Source organism: Ricinus communis, chromosome 5 (genome assembly GCF_019578655.1).
Source record: "Ricinus communis isolate WT05 ecotype wild-type chromosome 5, ASM1957865v1, whole genome shotgun sequence".
Taxonomy (NCBI): Eukaryota; Viridiplantae; Streptophyta; class Magnoliopsida; order Malpighiales; family Euphorbiaceae; genus Ricinus; species Ricinus communis.
Genome location: NC_063260.1, coordinates 14895832 through 14912752, shown reverse-complemented (window position 1 = coordinate 14912752; position 16921 = coordinate 14895832). Strand labels below are relative to the sequence as shown.

The following is a 16921-nucleotide window of genomic DNA, read 5'->3' as shown; positions in this document are numbered from 1 at the left end:
ACCAGTGTGAATGTAGGTTCAGACCTTCTACAGTGGGTTGAACCTTGCGACAAGGCAGATGGTGGATACTACAGCAGGTGGGACGCTAAACAGCAAAACGCCCGAGCACGCTCAAAACTTGATAGAGGAAATAACCATGAACCATTATCACTAGCAATCCTCTAGGAGTCGACTAGGAAGACAGGGATTGGTCAACTAAGTGGATTCTACAGCAGCCTTGGCAGCTCAGGTGGAGCTTCTAACCAAAAATATTAATCAACTCCAGATGCCGGTTCATACAGTGAACGTTAGCTACGAGTTCTATGGTGGCTCGCACTACAATGCGAACTATACTGCGGGACGTATGTTTGCTTCATCTTCTTCTACTTTTCCATTTATTTCTGCTGTGTCTTCTGATGTTGAGCAGGTTGATTATATGGGGAATGCCCCAAGGCAGTAGAACAACCCTTACAGTAACACATACAACCTTGGGTGGCGCAATCATTCCAACTTCAGTTGGAGGAACAATAATACCCAGGGTCAACCAAGTTTTTAGAGACTTAATCAGCAGCTGTAATAATAGCCAGCTGGGCCTGCACAAGCTCCTCCTCTACTAGAAAATAAGTCAAATTTTAAGGAGCTTATGATGAAGTTTGTGACGACTACCGAGATGAGGTTCCAGCAAACTGATAGTGCACTTAGGAATCAGCAGGCCTCGATTCAGAACTTGGAGACTCAGATTGGCCAAATCTCTAAGATGTTGTCTGAGAGGCAATAAGGAGCGTCCCCTAGCACCACTGAGTTTAACCCGAGGGAGCACGTGAACGCCATCACTTTGCGTTTAGTTTCAGCTCTTTCTAAGCCTGTTTATGACGACTTTACTATTGATGTGCAGGTTGAGGCGAGCAGTAAGGTTAAGGAACCTAAGGGACAAAAGGTGAAACTGATCCCAGTCAGGGAATATCAACCCAAGATTCCTTATCCTGCTAGACTCAAACAAGCAGAAGCGCAAGAGCAGTTCAATAAGTTTTTGGATATTTTTAGACAACTGCATATTAACTTGCCTTTTATTGACGCATTGAATCAGATGCCAAAGTATGCCAAGTTCTTAAAGGACATACTTAGCAGAAAAAGGAAGTTGGAGGAGGTAGCCTATGTTAAGCTTAATGAAGAGTGCTCAGCAGCGTTTCAGAGCAAGTTGCTAGAGAAATGTCATGATCCAGGGAGTTTTACTATTCCTTACACTTTAGGTAACTTGTGTGTTGATGATGCATTAGCTGATTTAGGGGCTAGCATAAATGTCATGCCCACTAGTTTGTTCAATAAGCTAGGTATGGGGGAGGCAAAACCCACTAGGATGTGCATTCAATTAGCTGACCGTTCTTTTAAGCTTCTTAAGGGGATTGTGGAGAATGTGCTAGTCAAGGTAGATAAGTTCATATTTCCTGTGGACTTTGTGGTTATGGATATGAATAATGAGCATGGTGTACTGTTGATTTTGGGGAGACCTTTCCTTGCCACGGATAGAGCTAAAATAGACATATTTGAGGGAAAGTTAGAACTTAATGTAGGGGATGACTGTGTTACTTTTAGTTTACCCCCATTTGATAGTTCTCCCACCAACCATGTTCATGCTATTTGCAGTATTGATGGAATTGGTCTTGCATGTGATAAGCAACCACATGATGTATAATTGGATGATGCTATACATGTCTCGTTCCTTGTTGATGTGTGTTATTCATCTAAAGAAAATAACTTGTATCAATTTGAGACTTTGTACTATGATACACTCGAGAAGGGTAGTTGCAAGTTTGTGTATGACAGGTCACCTAGACAGGATTTGGAGTGGATGAATGGGCATCTCGATTCGGTGTGGAGAGCACCTTCTTGGTCATCTATTGCACATATTGGACCTCCTCCTTGCGCTTATATAACTCAAGCCCCAGTTTGCATTGAGCCCACCTTCTCAATTTGCCCGCGATGCAGGAATACTGCTGTAGAGTCGAGTTAGACGACTCGAATAAAAAGAAGCGCCTTCGGGAGGCATTCCCGAATCTATTTATGCTTTTTGAGTTTTTGGACATCTTTTATTTATTTATTTACTTTTCTAGTTAGATATCTCAGTTTATTTTTAGTCTGTTTTATTTTGAGATGATTTTATTTTATTGAACCATTTACTAGATGTTGCTTGGGATGTGTTTGTTCTTGAGTTTTGCAGGAGTTAGCCTACTCGATACTCATATGCAATTTTGAGGACTAACACATCTTAGAGTGTTAAAGCACACATTAAGGTAGGGAGTTCGGCAACCCGAGATGGCAAAGGAAAGGTCGGAAACCTCCTCTTTCACCACGTTTTCCGTGGCCATCACGGGCTACAACACCAGGTCGTGCCCATCAGCACAGCCTGAGTCAAGCCCGTGATGAAAGACACATGAAGACTTGGGGGATTTCGGTAGTTCATCACGGCTTCCGAAGGCATCACGGGCGGCAACACCAGGCTGTGCTGATCAGCATGGCCATGCCAATTAGTGCACATAAGGGCTCGGGCCGGAGGGTTATGCCCTCGCTCGTGCTGACCCCCGTGCTTATAAAAAAGAGGCTTCCAAAATTTTTTGCTACCCCTTTTCTAAAGCTCTAAGGTGTGGGTTTCTTCTATTTCTCTCATCCTTTTTAACTTTCTCGGTAATTCCAAGGAAGTCTCTTCACTTTTTGCTTTTATTTGTTTTAAATTTAGTTTTTCTTTTATGCATATACTTTATTTAGGATGTGCTAGTATGTTTTGTAGTTTTATGTTGTTACACTGCTTTAATATGACCTCAGTTAGATTTAATTTACATTATTTATTATGTTTGCTGTGAAGTTGATTATGACAATGATAAGTGTGGGGTTTGCAGAAATAAAGTTTGTCTATGGCATTCTATTATGAATAATTGTTTGAATAAAGTTGCGTTAGTTGGTGCATGATAAAGTAGGTTGTATCGGTTAATTAGTTTATACAGGAGATTGAGGCTTTTGTCTTTTGTTAAGTTTAAAGTCTTCTGTTAGTCGAATCATAGCCGTTATGCTGTCCAATTTTCTGCAGGATTTTTTATTAACTTAATTTCTTGTACGAATAACTAATGATTCATTGCATCAGGTAATATGAAGGACCGCGATTAATCCCATAGGAAGCAACCAAAACGCGTCCCTACCAGCAAGCGATCGTGTGGTGAAGGAACATCTTCCTCCATAGCACTAGAACCAACACCAACACAAACACCAGCACCAGCCCCAGCACCGCAACAACAACTAGTCTGAGCTCGAAGAGCACCAGCTGTGAACCCACCTGCACCTGGTCATCATCCATTTTGGACATTCCCTAATGCAAATAATGAAAGTCGATTCCAAGTCATGAGATGGAAGTAAGTGATGGCGGGTCGTTGCATCGACTTCGTATCCCTAGAAAGAGTGGGATTGGTTCAGGATGTGCGCACTCTGTTCGAGACTCTGCCATATGCGCGATTCTTTGACATCATTGAGCCAACCTATCGTGAGCTTACAATTGAGTTCCTCAGCACCTTCTTCCTGCGACAGTGCAGTTTATTTCAGACTTAGGGGAAGGGAGTTCTCAATGTCAGTCCCACAATTTGGCATGCATTTGGGATTATGGACTGAACAGGAGATCTCGGGGGAGGAGTATCAGGGATGCCTCTACATCAACCCAATATCCTATGACACCATGTGGGACTCATTGGTACTTAGCCCGAAAATGTACTACCCAAGCAGGTCTAAGGCGTCTAGACTTCCGGATCATCTCCGCTATCTTTATACCCTATTAGCTTACACCATTACAGGTAGAGGAGATAGTTTTGGAGCGGTAACACAAGCCGATGTCTTCATCCTCTGGGCTATGCAACATCAGAAGAAGTTGTACTTGGGATATTTATTGGCTCGTCAAGTCCGATCATTTATAGTAGACGCCTAGAAGAAGATGCATTGTTGTTTTGGCCCGTACGTGATTAGGTTAGCCAAGAGACTGGATTTATTGGACGATTATTTGTCGGAGCTTTTAATTATTGGTGACATGACACCACTAGGGATCAGACAGATGATAAACATGTAGATGATCACGGCTACTAGACATCCACATGATATAGAGTACTAGCTTGTGAACACAATAGTCAGGGAGGCTAGAGAGGCAGCGGCTAGAGGAGCCCAAGATCCGTCGGCTGGGATCCTGGATGTTAGGATTCCTAACCAGGCTAGAGTTTTTATACCTCTATTTGGAGCCTCATCCTCTTATTCTACCGGGACATCGAGTGCTCAGATTAGTGCTTTGGCTGATGGACTAGATCGAGTTTGCGATCTACAGCAGCATCACCATACTCAATTTGTGCAGTTTCAAAAGGAGACTAGGGCACAGCTTGGCGGAATGAACACCGTGCTTCAGCAGCTAATGAACGGGTTGGAGAGGCAGGCCACCCAGACAGACTTCTTAGTGGAGCAGATGAAAAAGTTGATGGACGCTAGAGCACAAAATCAGCGGTTCATCGATGATATGGAGTTCGATCTGGCAGGATGCTTTATGGACCTTGATCCACCACAACCGCCTCCTTTAGTGACTTTCCCTGCTTTTCATCTTCCAGCAAATCCAAGCAGTGAAGATACACCATTAGCAGACTCCTAGTAGAAAATAATTGTGCAACTTTTCTTTTTCCTTTTTCTTTTTACTTTGTTTCCTTTATTTTATTTTATTTTATTTTCTTGCTTTTTGTATGCTTAATTTTATGTTATTTCCTTTTATTTACCTTTTTTTTAATGTTAAGTTATTTTAGTAGAACACTATGCTTTTCCAATTTGAAAACTAAGCATGATCTTTAATAACTATGATGTGCGAGTCATATGCTTACCCAGTTTTAATCTTTCTAATACTGTGGACAGTGTTATACTCAAGTGTGGGGTAGGTACCTTCGTACATTATTATCTTGAATTTTATTTCAATCGAGTAGTTGATGATTTTTCTCTTTTGAATAGATGCCCTTATAGCTTTTATCGAATCTTGTTGGAAGAAGGAAATGAACGAATCTCTTAATTTCAATTGAGCCAGGTAAAACTGGTGTTTTTTCTTAATTTTTTCATTTTACTTTATCTTGGAAATAGAACACTGTTAATATTGCTGCCTATTATTATGATTGATTGTTTAAACTTTGGTTTGAGAGTTCATGCAATTTTGACCCACTCAAATGGTGAGGTTTTGAGCCAAATTGGGCATCATTATTTTTTATGCTCCTTTTGTTGTTGTTTAGTGAGCATTTGTACGGAATCTTTATTTCTAGAACTTGCTTTGTGATTCCTTTTGAGATTACATGAATTTTTTATAGTCATGAGATGATTTGGGCACTTAGGATTTACATAATTTGGGCAAAAGTCTAACCCTGTTTTTTCCATAGTGAACCAATTTTGAGCCTTAGCCTTTTCTTTCGTTGTAATTCACCTTTGACACTCACTTTATCACTTCTATTCATTTTACCATTCTTTCTACCATTGTGGTTGGAAATCATGTAAGTTTATGCTACATTTCATTTTGGATCAATTTGCATTCTTTTTATATATAATCATTAAGTTGCTAGATTTTTCGTAGATGCTCCCTTCAATCCAAAATTGGATATTCATTCTTATTGTTTATATCAATAACCATAGCAGCTCCTACATAAGCTGTTGTAATATATATACATAGTATATATAAAAAAAAAAGAGAATTTAATATTCTTTTAGTTCATTTCGAGCATCATCTTATTGTTGGAGCAACTTAGTATTCATTTTTGGTACAACATTTGATCCTTGGCTATTTTCTTGCATTACCTATATAATTTTCCAACAACTTTTAGCCTACTTTCCATATTTCTCCATACCCTACCTTAACCCCATTACAACCTGGCTTAAGACCCTTTGATCATTGATTATTGATTATTTCACAGTAGTGGAGATTGGATCTATAAGCAAGCTTATGGTAAGCACTTTTTTATGTATTTTTGCGTTGAGAGCTTGGCGATCTTCTTTCACCTATATACACTTGTGTGTTTCGAGTGACATCTTGTGAGGCATGGTTCTCAATTTCTCAGTTTGAATGGTTTATCATTTTAATTTTAGTAGTTTTATTAACTTTGTTCTCTCTCTTAAGGATTTAGTGATTTGGGGATTTTGGAGAAATTCATTACGGAGTTTTGAGATTTATTTTGAGCTAACTTCATGCGAAGTATTTGATTGAGTTATTTGGTATCTGTTTGAGGAGTAAGTTGTTGATTGCTTGAGGACAAGCAAAAGCTTAAGTGTGGGGTGATTTGATAGACATCATACTACACATATTTTCATGCCCAATTGTTTACATTTTTGTGCATGATTATCTCGTTTTATGCTAGAATCACCTGTCTTCTGTTTTCTTTCATGTTTCAGGTCATTTTCAAAGGACACTATCAACAATCGAGGGAAATATGCGTGATTACGGATTAGAATCCATCAAATTGGACGAGGACTAGCACCCCGAGGGTTGAGCATGGCCTGGACACCGGCCGTACTGAATTGCCAACTAGCTGCCTTCCAAGAGTGCTTTTGGCACGGTTTCCATAGCCACCACGGCCTCCACCACGGCCCGTGGTGGCTCAGCACCGGCTTGGGCAAGGCCTGGAAGAGGTCAACACAACGGAACCCTTAGGTTCAGCACGGTTTGGACTCCGCCCATGCTGAACAGCACAGGCTTGACCACGGCCGTGCTGAAGAGATTATATAGGCAAAAATTCGATTTGGTGAGTGAGGACTGGTTTTTCCTGACCTAATTCCAATATACACTCAATTCACTTGCTTTCTAGACCTCAATTGTCGACTTTGGGAGATCAAATTCATTAATTGAGGGAGGATTACACTTGTTTTCAACATGATTTGAAGATCAAAACAACATTTGGGAGCATTCAAGAGACAAATTAAGGTTTGATATTTTGGATTAGAAAATTAAGGTTTCTCATCCAACTTGAAAGAGAATGGTGTACATGCCTTCAATTCTCTGTTCCTTATTTGTTCCTTATTTTGCTTTAACTATGAACATGAGTAGCTAGATCTTTTGAATCCATTGGGGTCTTTATTGTTGATAGATTGTGCTTAGTTGTTAAATTTGTAATTGTCATTCTTGTAATCTTTTTGCTATTCAGTAATAAAGTTTGATTCAGTTAATTTGAGACGTTGAATTAATTGTCTTTTGGGTTGTTTCTTGACATTGAGAAATGCTTGTTACAACTGGAATTTGAATAGTAAGAACTGGTAGTTAACACTTAGAGATAAGGTTAATTCACTACTCGCCGGATTAAGAATTAACAACTCTTAATAGATCTAAATCAAACTTAATGCTAATCTGTAATAATATGATAGGAAGAGATTCCATTAGGTTAGTGCAAGTTTAGGAAGTTGGTAAGCTCGAGAAAGGGCCCGAGTTCGATTCAGGATTTAGGCACGGGTAAGCAAGATTAGTAATTTATAAATTCAACCTTTAGAATTCCATCACTTAGGTCCCCTTTGAATTTGTTTCTCTTGTTGTGGTTGTCTTTCAATTGCTATTTATTTATTTATTTGCATTCATAATCATTAGCTAGTTAATTTAGACTTCTCACACTCAATTTCAGACTAGATAACATAGTGAATAGTAGTAACTCTAGGTTCACCCGATCTCCAGGGATACAACCTTGATACTCACTAGTGCTAGGCCGCATCGATAGATTTACTGCCTTATGTGTATGTTGCATAAGTAGTCCATCATCCTCTAATTGAGAAAGAAATATTATTATAATTTTTACATTTTTTTAATGAACAGATCAAGTTTCTTGACTTGAAATTGTATTGATTTGTGAAATTTTTATTAGAAATGAAAGCATAAAGCTAAATTAATTTGCTACTTATAATCACTTTTTTATGTGCAAATTTCAATCTTTCAGTAGCAAAATTAATTGCTGCTGATATTGAACTTTTAGTAACAAATAACACTTTTGTTGTCAGTTTATAACTTTTAGAAGCAGAATTAGTTGCTACTAATAATCAATTTTTAATAATGAAATAAAATTTCTAGTGCTAATGCTATACTTTTGGCAACAAAAATAGATGCTATCAAAAATAATATTTTGACAATAATAAAATTTTGAATTTAGCTACTGAATTCAAAATATTAGAAACAAAACTTATTGTTACTAATATTACTATTTTGATAGCAACTCAAATTTTACTACAAATTACTTACGGTAACATTTCTTTAGCAGCAACATGCCACAACCTTTATATATTTTTTGTACTTTTAGAAGCAAAAATTGATACTGCTAATTTCAGTATTTCTTGTATAACATAAAATAATTATCTAAAATATCAAATATAATTAATAATACTAAAAATATTAATTATTATCAATTATGGGTATGTTAAAAACGGGTTTGGATCAAACCCATCATAGATGATCCGATCCAAATCTCAACGATTCAAATAATCCAAATTGGTCCGAAATGAACTTAACTAAAATTTTCCAATTTAATTCGATTTAATTAAAATAGTACATTTGCTCGGTTAAACTTCCTCCATTAAATGAATAAAATTTGTGGGAAGAAGCTTTTTCAGGTTATCTTGAATACTTGTGTAAAAGTTTATTATAATTTATCATTCGAAATTTCTTATATGTTTAAAAATGATGATAGTTTGCAATGGTCTAAACAACTACCATAACACCTATTGCCCCTGACTGTACACTTTGTCTAAAACCATACCAATAGATAACAGTAAATAAATAAATAAACAAGTGCTGCATTTTTAAGACGCAGGAGTAGTGGTGTTGAAAGTCCAAAATCCTCCGATGTTAATGAGACTATATTGACTGTGGTTCCACACATATTTATTTTCAAAATGATTCCCCGGAGAAAGAAATATTTACTTGAGGTAACAAATATGTATTTTTATATAATTTTGTAAACTATTTACTCTATTATTTTTATTAATTATATGTGTTTGTATTTATTTTTTATATTACAAGCCCAGTTTATTATGCCAAATGAATCTTTTAAAATTATTTTATTTTTTTATGATTAAAATTAGAATAAATTATTAAAACCCTTTTGAGATAATATGAAATATATAAATCATTCTCTCATTTATAGTAATAAATCATGATCTCTTCAAAGGTTTAATTTAATATATGATTCGCCATTCATTAATCAAAGTATATTATATTTTAAAATTCTAAACTACTCTTGAAATATGTTATTGTCTTCTCTCTCATTTATGATATAATATACTAATAGGAGCATAGTAATTTATTCTTAAAATTATATAAATTCGTTATTAATAATTTATTAAAAGATTTAAAAATTAAAAATATTATTTTAAATATTTTTATCTTATTTAATCATGATAAATAACTCTTTTCATATCATAACAACAACAAAAATAAATAACTCTTTTACAGATATTTCATTTTATATAATAAATAATTATATAAATTAATTTTAATATTCCTTATTAAGTTTTTTAAATATTAATTTCTAAAACTTAAAAATTTTTGACACGTGTATTTATTTCGTAGATTTTTTATTTTGACATATGTACTATTTTTTACACGTAGAATTTTATAATTTTTTATAATTAATTTATTAATTAATAAGTTATATTTCTAATTGAGCTGACTCTAATTCTATTAAATAGTATATTAAATATATTTTAATATTATATTAATTAATAAATTAGTTTTCAATTAGATAATAATTCTAACTTTAAAAAATAAAATCTTCAATTATATTTTTAATATTATATTCAATAATAAATTAATTTAATAATAGATTTTTAATTTTAAAAAGTAGTAATATCAATTTATATAGTATCAAAATTAATTAGTAGATAATTTTTAGAATAATTTTTATATCATGCATTAATAAAATTTTAGAATTTTAAAAGAATTAAACATATTTAAAATAGTTAGTTTGCTTATTTTTTAAAATCTTATAAATTAATATTAAATATTAAATATTTATTAAATTATATTTATAAACTTGATTTTATAATCAAACTAATAATAACGGTCATGCAACATACGGGTAAACGATTAATATATATTAATTTTTAAGATCTAAAATCTTTTTGACACATGTGGTTAATTTTTGATACGTAAATTTTTTATGTTGATATGTGTATTATTTTTGACGCATAAAATTTAAATTTATATCTAATTTTATAGTTTTTCTATTAATGTATTAATTAATAAGTTACATTCATAATCAAACACTAACACTAATTTTAAAATATAACATATTAATTATATTTTAATATTATATTAACTAATAAATAATTTTCTAATCAAATAATAATATTAATTCTATTCTAAAAATAGCATATTAATTATATTTTAATATTATATTAACTAATAAATTAATTTTAAAATTAAATAATAATTTTAATTCTAAAAATAACATCTTAAATTATATTATTAATATTATATTTTAAAATAAAATAATTTTTAATTATATAATAAATATTTAATTCTAAGAATAATAATATTAAGTTATATAATATCAAAATTAATTAATAAATTTTATAAAATTTTTATATTATTATATTAATAAAATTTAAAAATTTAAAAGATTAAAAATATCTAAAATAGTAAATTTATCTATTTTTTATAATATAAATTAATATTAAATATTATTTTTTCTTAAATTATACCTATTAATAATAATAACAATATTATAATACCAGTTATATAATTAAAAAGGAATTGATAACTGACCAATCCCAAAAAGAGCCCTTACTAGTCCGGCGCTCTTTGCGATGTATTTGTCTTTCTATTCTATACTGAACGCCAAGTCTATAGCTGGTGGCCAAGTTAAGGTAGGTACTTCATGTTTTCCTTTATGTAATTGCGTTTTCTTCTTTTCTTCTTTTTTGGCTGACATCTCCAGATCTCCATTTGTATTCAATTCTTTGTCTTCATAGTGTTTGTTAATTTGTGTCAATGAAGGATTTACTGATGATATATTTCATACATATATGTTATAAACCTTTCATTGTTATTAGAAATGAAAACCAGCTTTTTGTTGCATAAATTTTAGTTGTAAAAGAACATCATCAATGCAATAAGTGAAAAATGTTTTTGGGTTTTTTAATTCCTATATAGACTAATTCAATTGTTAGTTTAAGTTAATAATAAGAAACTTGTGCTGATATGGCACATATATATGGTCTTGTTTGATCATGTCGAAAAATTCAATTCTGTTGCATGATTTCAAGTCTTTTAAAATGCCTTTTTTGTTTTTGATTGAAAGAATTGAGTTCTAGCGACTGTAAGTTTTCCAAACATGAGAATTGATTAAAAGAATTCAATTGAATTGAATTTTTGCATGTATAGACTTTCCAAGCATGATTTAGCTTGCTAAAATTTATATTTTCTTTCTCTAGTTGCTCTCTTGATGTTGAAAATTTGAAATTTTTTTTTGTTGATATTGAATTAATAAGTTGATTTGATGATGGATGCATTTGTAGATGTTTCTATATTTCCTTTCACTATTTGTACTCTGTTCAACTGGTTCAAACCTCTGGTTTGGTTTTGAAAACATTTGGGACTATGCTAGTTAAACAGACGACTATGAAACAGATTTTCTTGCGTGCAAGTAGTACTGAGATTCTGGCATTTCATTGATATTGCTCTCATTTTTCAGGCTTTTCGTTTTATTCCAAGTGTATTAGAAGACTCCTTTTCCTCCTGTTAACAGTAATGTCGAAGCATGGTGGAAGCAAATCGAAGGCATGGCATGGCTTTCAAAACTGTCGGGTGCCAGTTCCAGTCACTTGTCTGGTTCTGATAGTCTTATGTTTAATAATGTTCTTTTGCTATCATGGCAGAAGGAGCTATTCTTCTCCTGGATCTACAATGCAGAGATGGAATACTTTCGAGTCTGTGGAGTTTCATCCAACTATAGAGTTTAGAAATGGCACAGATGTGATCTGGCAAATACCTGATTCGCCCAAAGCAGTTCTCTTTCTGGCTCATGGATGTAATGGCAGAGCTGTTAACTTTTGGGACAGATCTCATTACTGCCCTAACTGCATTGGCTTGCCTGAGGAAAGACTACTTGTTCTTCATGCACTTGCTAATAAATTTGCAGTTCTTACGATATCAAGCGCAGGTAGGTGCTGGACTTTTGGGGAAGAAATGCTAGTTGTTAAGAATATTATAAAATCGTGGGTAAGGAGGCATAAGCTTGAAAATATTCCACTTGTTGCTTTGGGGGCTTCTTCCGGTGGATACTTTGTTTCTGCACTTGCCACCATTTTGAGATTTAGCAGCATTACAGTTATGATTGCTGAAGGGGTATTTAATCAAATTGATGTTGCACAAAACTATCCGCCAACACTTTTTGTGCATATGCCCAAAGATTTACCTAGGCAGCAAAAGATAAGTGAATCAGTAAAATTTCTGAAGAATAAAGGCATTGACGTTGCTGAGGTTGAGTGCATTGAATTCCCCCTGTCGCCAAGTTTCTTAGGTGATAGAATTCCTGGACTTGATCAAACTATTTCTGCTAAGTTGTTTGAGTTATTTCAGAACAGGGGCTTCATTGATAAGAACAGATATATGAAGAAAGATGGGCGGGCTACACGATGGAAAGCAGCTCTCCGTGAAACTAAGGACTTTGTGCTGGATAAGAATCTGGTCCAACATGTGCAGGAGGAGCTAAATCTTGCATTTGCATACCATGAGATGACCAGCTTGCAGTCAGAGCAGATTTTTAAATGGTTTGAATCTCATATGGAGTAATCAGGAGTCAGGTTATCATCATGACACATTCTTTCTTCCTCAAATTTTGAGAGAAAACTCCCAACCAAAGTTTGTAGTGGAATAAACAAAAAAAACTTTCAATCCAAGTGAAGAGCGGATTGCAATTAAAATCACCTGATTTAGCATCAAAATTGTTATCTTTCCCTCCCGGTTCAAATAAGGAAAGAAGGAAGTCAACATTTGAATCTCTTATACCCTGCAATGGCAGTGCTTCACTGTTGGGCTATTTGTACAAGGGAATTACTGGATGGAATCAGAAAATGTGCCGGGCAACTCCATTGTGATAAGACTAGGCACAAGCTCAATATTCCGATTCTCAATAATTTGGAATTTCTATCGACTCCAACTAGACCTGTTCATAGGCCGGGCCTGGGCGGGCTCGGGCCAGGCCTGACCGGGCTTGACTTTATTTTGAACAAGCCCGAGCCCGTCCAAGCCCGAGAATTTTTTAATATCTCTCAGCCCAAGTCCGAATTCGAATTTTTTTAAAAAGCTCGGCCCGACCCGACCAATTGTTAAACCTGTAAATACGGGTCTGGGCAAGTTCGGGTCGGGCTGGACGGGTTTGGGTCGGGCTTGAGTTTAGTTTTATTTAAATATATTATTAATAACAATAAAATTATAGATAAAAATAATAGGTAGCTAAGTGGTATGTAACACTTAATTATAAATTGAAGGTTACAAGTTCAAATGTTAGGTATGGCATTTTTTTTTCCTAATTAAACTAAACATCGGGCCGGGCCGGGCCAGACTTGGATTTTTATATAAATTCCAAGCCCGACCTGAAAAGTTTGGACTTTTTATGAGTTTGAGCCGGGCCGGATTTATATATAAAAATTATTGTCCAAACCCGGCTCGAATAGTACGGGCCTGGACGGGCCGGGCGGATATCCAGACCCATGAACATGTCTAACTCCAACTAGTTGCTTACATGCACGCAGATATATCGTAGTTTAACCACTACAGCTAACTTGAGATGTATTATTGAAAAACAATAAAAAGTGTATCATAGAGCATTCTGAAAGTTTTTTTTTATGACAGTGGTATGATTAATGAATTATATTCATATAAATTAGGTACAAGAATGAGAGTATAGCAATTACAGAACATTTATAATATTCTACACTGCGATTAAAGTAATAACTAATGGCCGTGATTTATTGTTCTTAGGTGGGAGAGTCGTAAATTTACCACAGAAAAAAGGAAGAGAAGGTGTTAAATTGTTCAGCGCTGGTTTCTTCTCAAGCTTATCAGTCTGAAAGAAAACAAAAGGAGCGCCAATCAGATTTAAGGTAATATCTAGCACCCCTGTATCTTGAGATTGAGATTTTATTTCTCATGAGAAAGAGGGAAAACATACATTTCAGAGAATACCTAATAATTTCTCTTTGACAATTGACCATCTTATGTGTATGCCAGGCTACAACTTGAGCATATCTTAATCTAACAATTTTATCATATTACAACTGAGGCTAAAATTCAACTGAAGCCGAACTGATTTTTGGCTAATTTGGATTTGATTCGTCTATTATCAAGCCAAGTCTATTAAATTCCTTTCATGTCTCATGAGTACAAACGAGCTTAATCAAGTCTAAACGAGTTCAATGATTACGAATTAAAATCAACTTATTCATCAAATCTAATTAAAAAAGTAAATATTTGCATAAAAAGTATAAAATCTTTAATAAAATTTATAACCTTATTCTGATATATATATTTAAATAGGTACTTTCATATCTAATATAAGAAAAAATATTTAATTTTATATTCAAATTGCAAGCTATTAATACATTAATTTACAAGCTAGCTCACGAGCCGGATTACGAGTTTAACGAGCCAAGTTTTGCCTAACTTGACTTTGGCTCATTTAAAGTATTTCATTAAAAGAGTTCAAGCAAACTTTTACTAATTTAAGATCTGAGTAGCTCACAAGTAGCTCGACTTATTTGTAATTATAAGTATCTGATGCTAGGCTTAGTTCATGTACTCCCGAACCTTTGCTTCCTTCTTCTTCCCTGTCGTCCCTACCGAGTGCCAACTTTTCTTTTTCCTAGTCCCACTCCTATCATGTGGGTTGGTAAAGCTGTATATGTGCCTTAATTGATATGCTGACTATCCTTATATCTTTGTGTTTATAGTGTAAGTTGAACTTTTATTCAAAAAGGACTGTAAGTTAATGGTTTTAAACGGTTGAGAGTTGTTTTCTTTCTGATGAGGCATTTAAGTTTGTAAATGTGGCAATTAAGTGTATTACAGTGCTTATTCAATGTACTTTGTTTTCTCTTTCCCTCTCTCATTATTGTTGGCATATCAGTTTTCAATGATTTAAAAGATGTTGGTGTCCTATTATTGCAGATGTCTTAAGCCAACTCATATGATCATTGTCGGACATGATTTCATCCTCCATATAATTAATGCTATAATTGCCATTTTAATCATGTTTTAATGCTAGTATGGAGATTCTTAATATATTGTTTAACCATCTACCGAACAGTCTTATATAATCCCCATCCTCGAGTCACTCCTTTTAGATTTTCATTAGCTGTGAGAATGTTTCAGAAAATTAGAAGTGTTCTTTTTTCTCATACCAAGACTCTTGGCCCTGTAAAATTGTAGCTTTTGTGCACATGATTGCCAAGTGGAGAGGACACAAACCTTAAACAGATTGAACATGTATATGTATCAGAACTTGGTTATCCCGACCAGATTTTAGAATCTTACTACTCAAGAATCATGTTATATGGCTAAACACTAGAACCAAGAGAACTACCCTTTCTCTCTCTCAAGAGATTAACAAAGTGTTTCCTGGGACTTGTGATAATGCAATGTTGTTCTGGACCTCTTAGTATTGGAAATTAGGAAATGGCCGTGCCGACCTTGCAAGTGGTTCGCACATTGACACCATCCTTAGATCAAATAGTTTGTGTGAGAATAGTCTGATCAGACAATGGTATGAGCTTGGCACTCTTCTACTATTCTAGCCAATAGATAGAACCAGAAAAAATTCCAGCTACGGAGCTAAGGCTCCATTCTTTATCCTGATTTCGAGACTTCTAGTAAACCATATCTGAAAATTGAAAAGAAAAATGAGTTTGAGCATGCATGGATAAGAGATGAGCTGATGACTTAAATTTCTTGCATATATGCGAGCTACAGCTAGCTGGCCAGTAGTAATGAATATCTTCATGCACTAGTGTCTGCATTTACTACTGCATTACAAAACGATCAGTCGATTCTCATTTACTCATAAAGATGCCAGCTCTGCATTATGGTCTACTTGTTAATTAATATGACAGTGGCTTTAAATTTAAAATTTTTCCCCCCTTGTCATGGCACGCCTGTCACGCAACTGGATCATAGCTAAGGAACCTTAGTGTATATATATATATATATATATATATATATATAATATAAACTGCAAAATTTGACAACTGAATTTTTGTGCTTTATTTCCTGCAAATTCCTTCTGGGCATGCTTCCTAGGGTTTCTTGTGTTTGATGTGTTGTATTCATATTCTCTCGCCACCTTTTATAAGTGTATTTTATATTCTTTTACCGTAAATTTTTTTTAATAACTATTCTATACTTATCACTGGTGCAGAATTGTAGAGTTTAATACAGCAGCGGTAGCCATAAATCCTAATTCAAATAAGGAATCTGTTAGTTCTTGCTTTCTTTCTTGCATTGATTTCTTGTTGTACTTCCTTTAAGTGACATCTCATCCTGAACAGAATTCATGTATTTAGCAAGTAAATATTATTTTGGTTGCATTTATTTTTGTAAACTCAAGATTAGAGAGCATAATCTATAGAAGTAAAATATCACAACTAGAGTAACAAATTTATATAATTATGAAAAAAGAAAGTGTAATATAGATAAGAGATCTAGTTATTTCTCCCGTTGCTTAGATTTTTAATAATATGTATGGCATGTATAGTTACAAAAAGAAAGATCTAGTTAGGAGTAGATGACACTATGCACTACTATAATTTAACGACTGCACCCATAGACTTGAGATAGATATGAAGTTTGAGTTTCTCTACCCTTATTTATAACTGAAAAGTTATTGTAATTTAATGATTGATAATGAGGACAAATTAATGGAATTTAAAG

The 16921-nt window shown here is 34.1% G+C and overlaps 1 protein-coding gene across 1 annotated transcript; it reads left to right on the top strand.

Moving 5' to 3' along the window:
• The first annotated feature begins 10728 nt into the window (after window positions 1-10728).
• On the top strand, window positions 10729-13081 carry LOC8277807. The gene is made up of 2 exons (XM_002520336.4): window positions 10729-10860; window positions 11688-13081. Exon 2 carries the CDS (start codon window positions 11744-11746, stop codon window positions 12785-12787), a length of 1044 nt encoding a protein of 347 aa, XP_002520382.2. The 5' UTR covers window positions 10729-10860; window positions 11688-11743; the 3' UTR covers window positions 12788-13081.
• Window positions 13082-16921: the final 3840 nt, after the last annotated feature.

Excerpts from the sequence above, each read along its gene's own strand:
- LOC8277807 (XM_002520336.4), top strand. The coding sequence starts at position 11,744 with ATGTCGAAGCATGGTGGAAGCAAATCGAAGGCATGGCATGGCTTTCAA.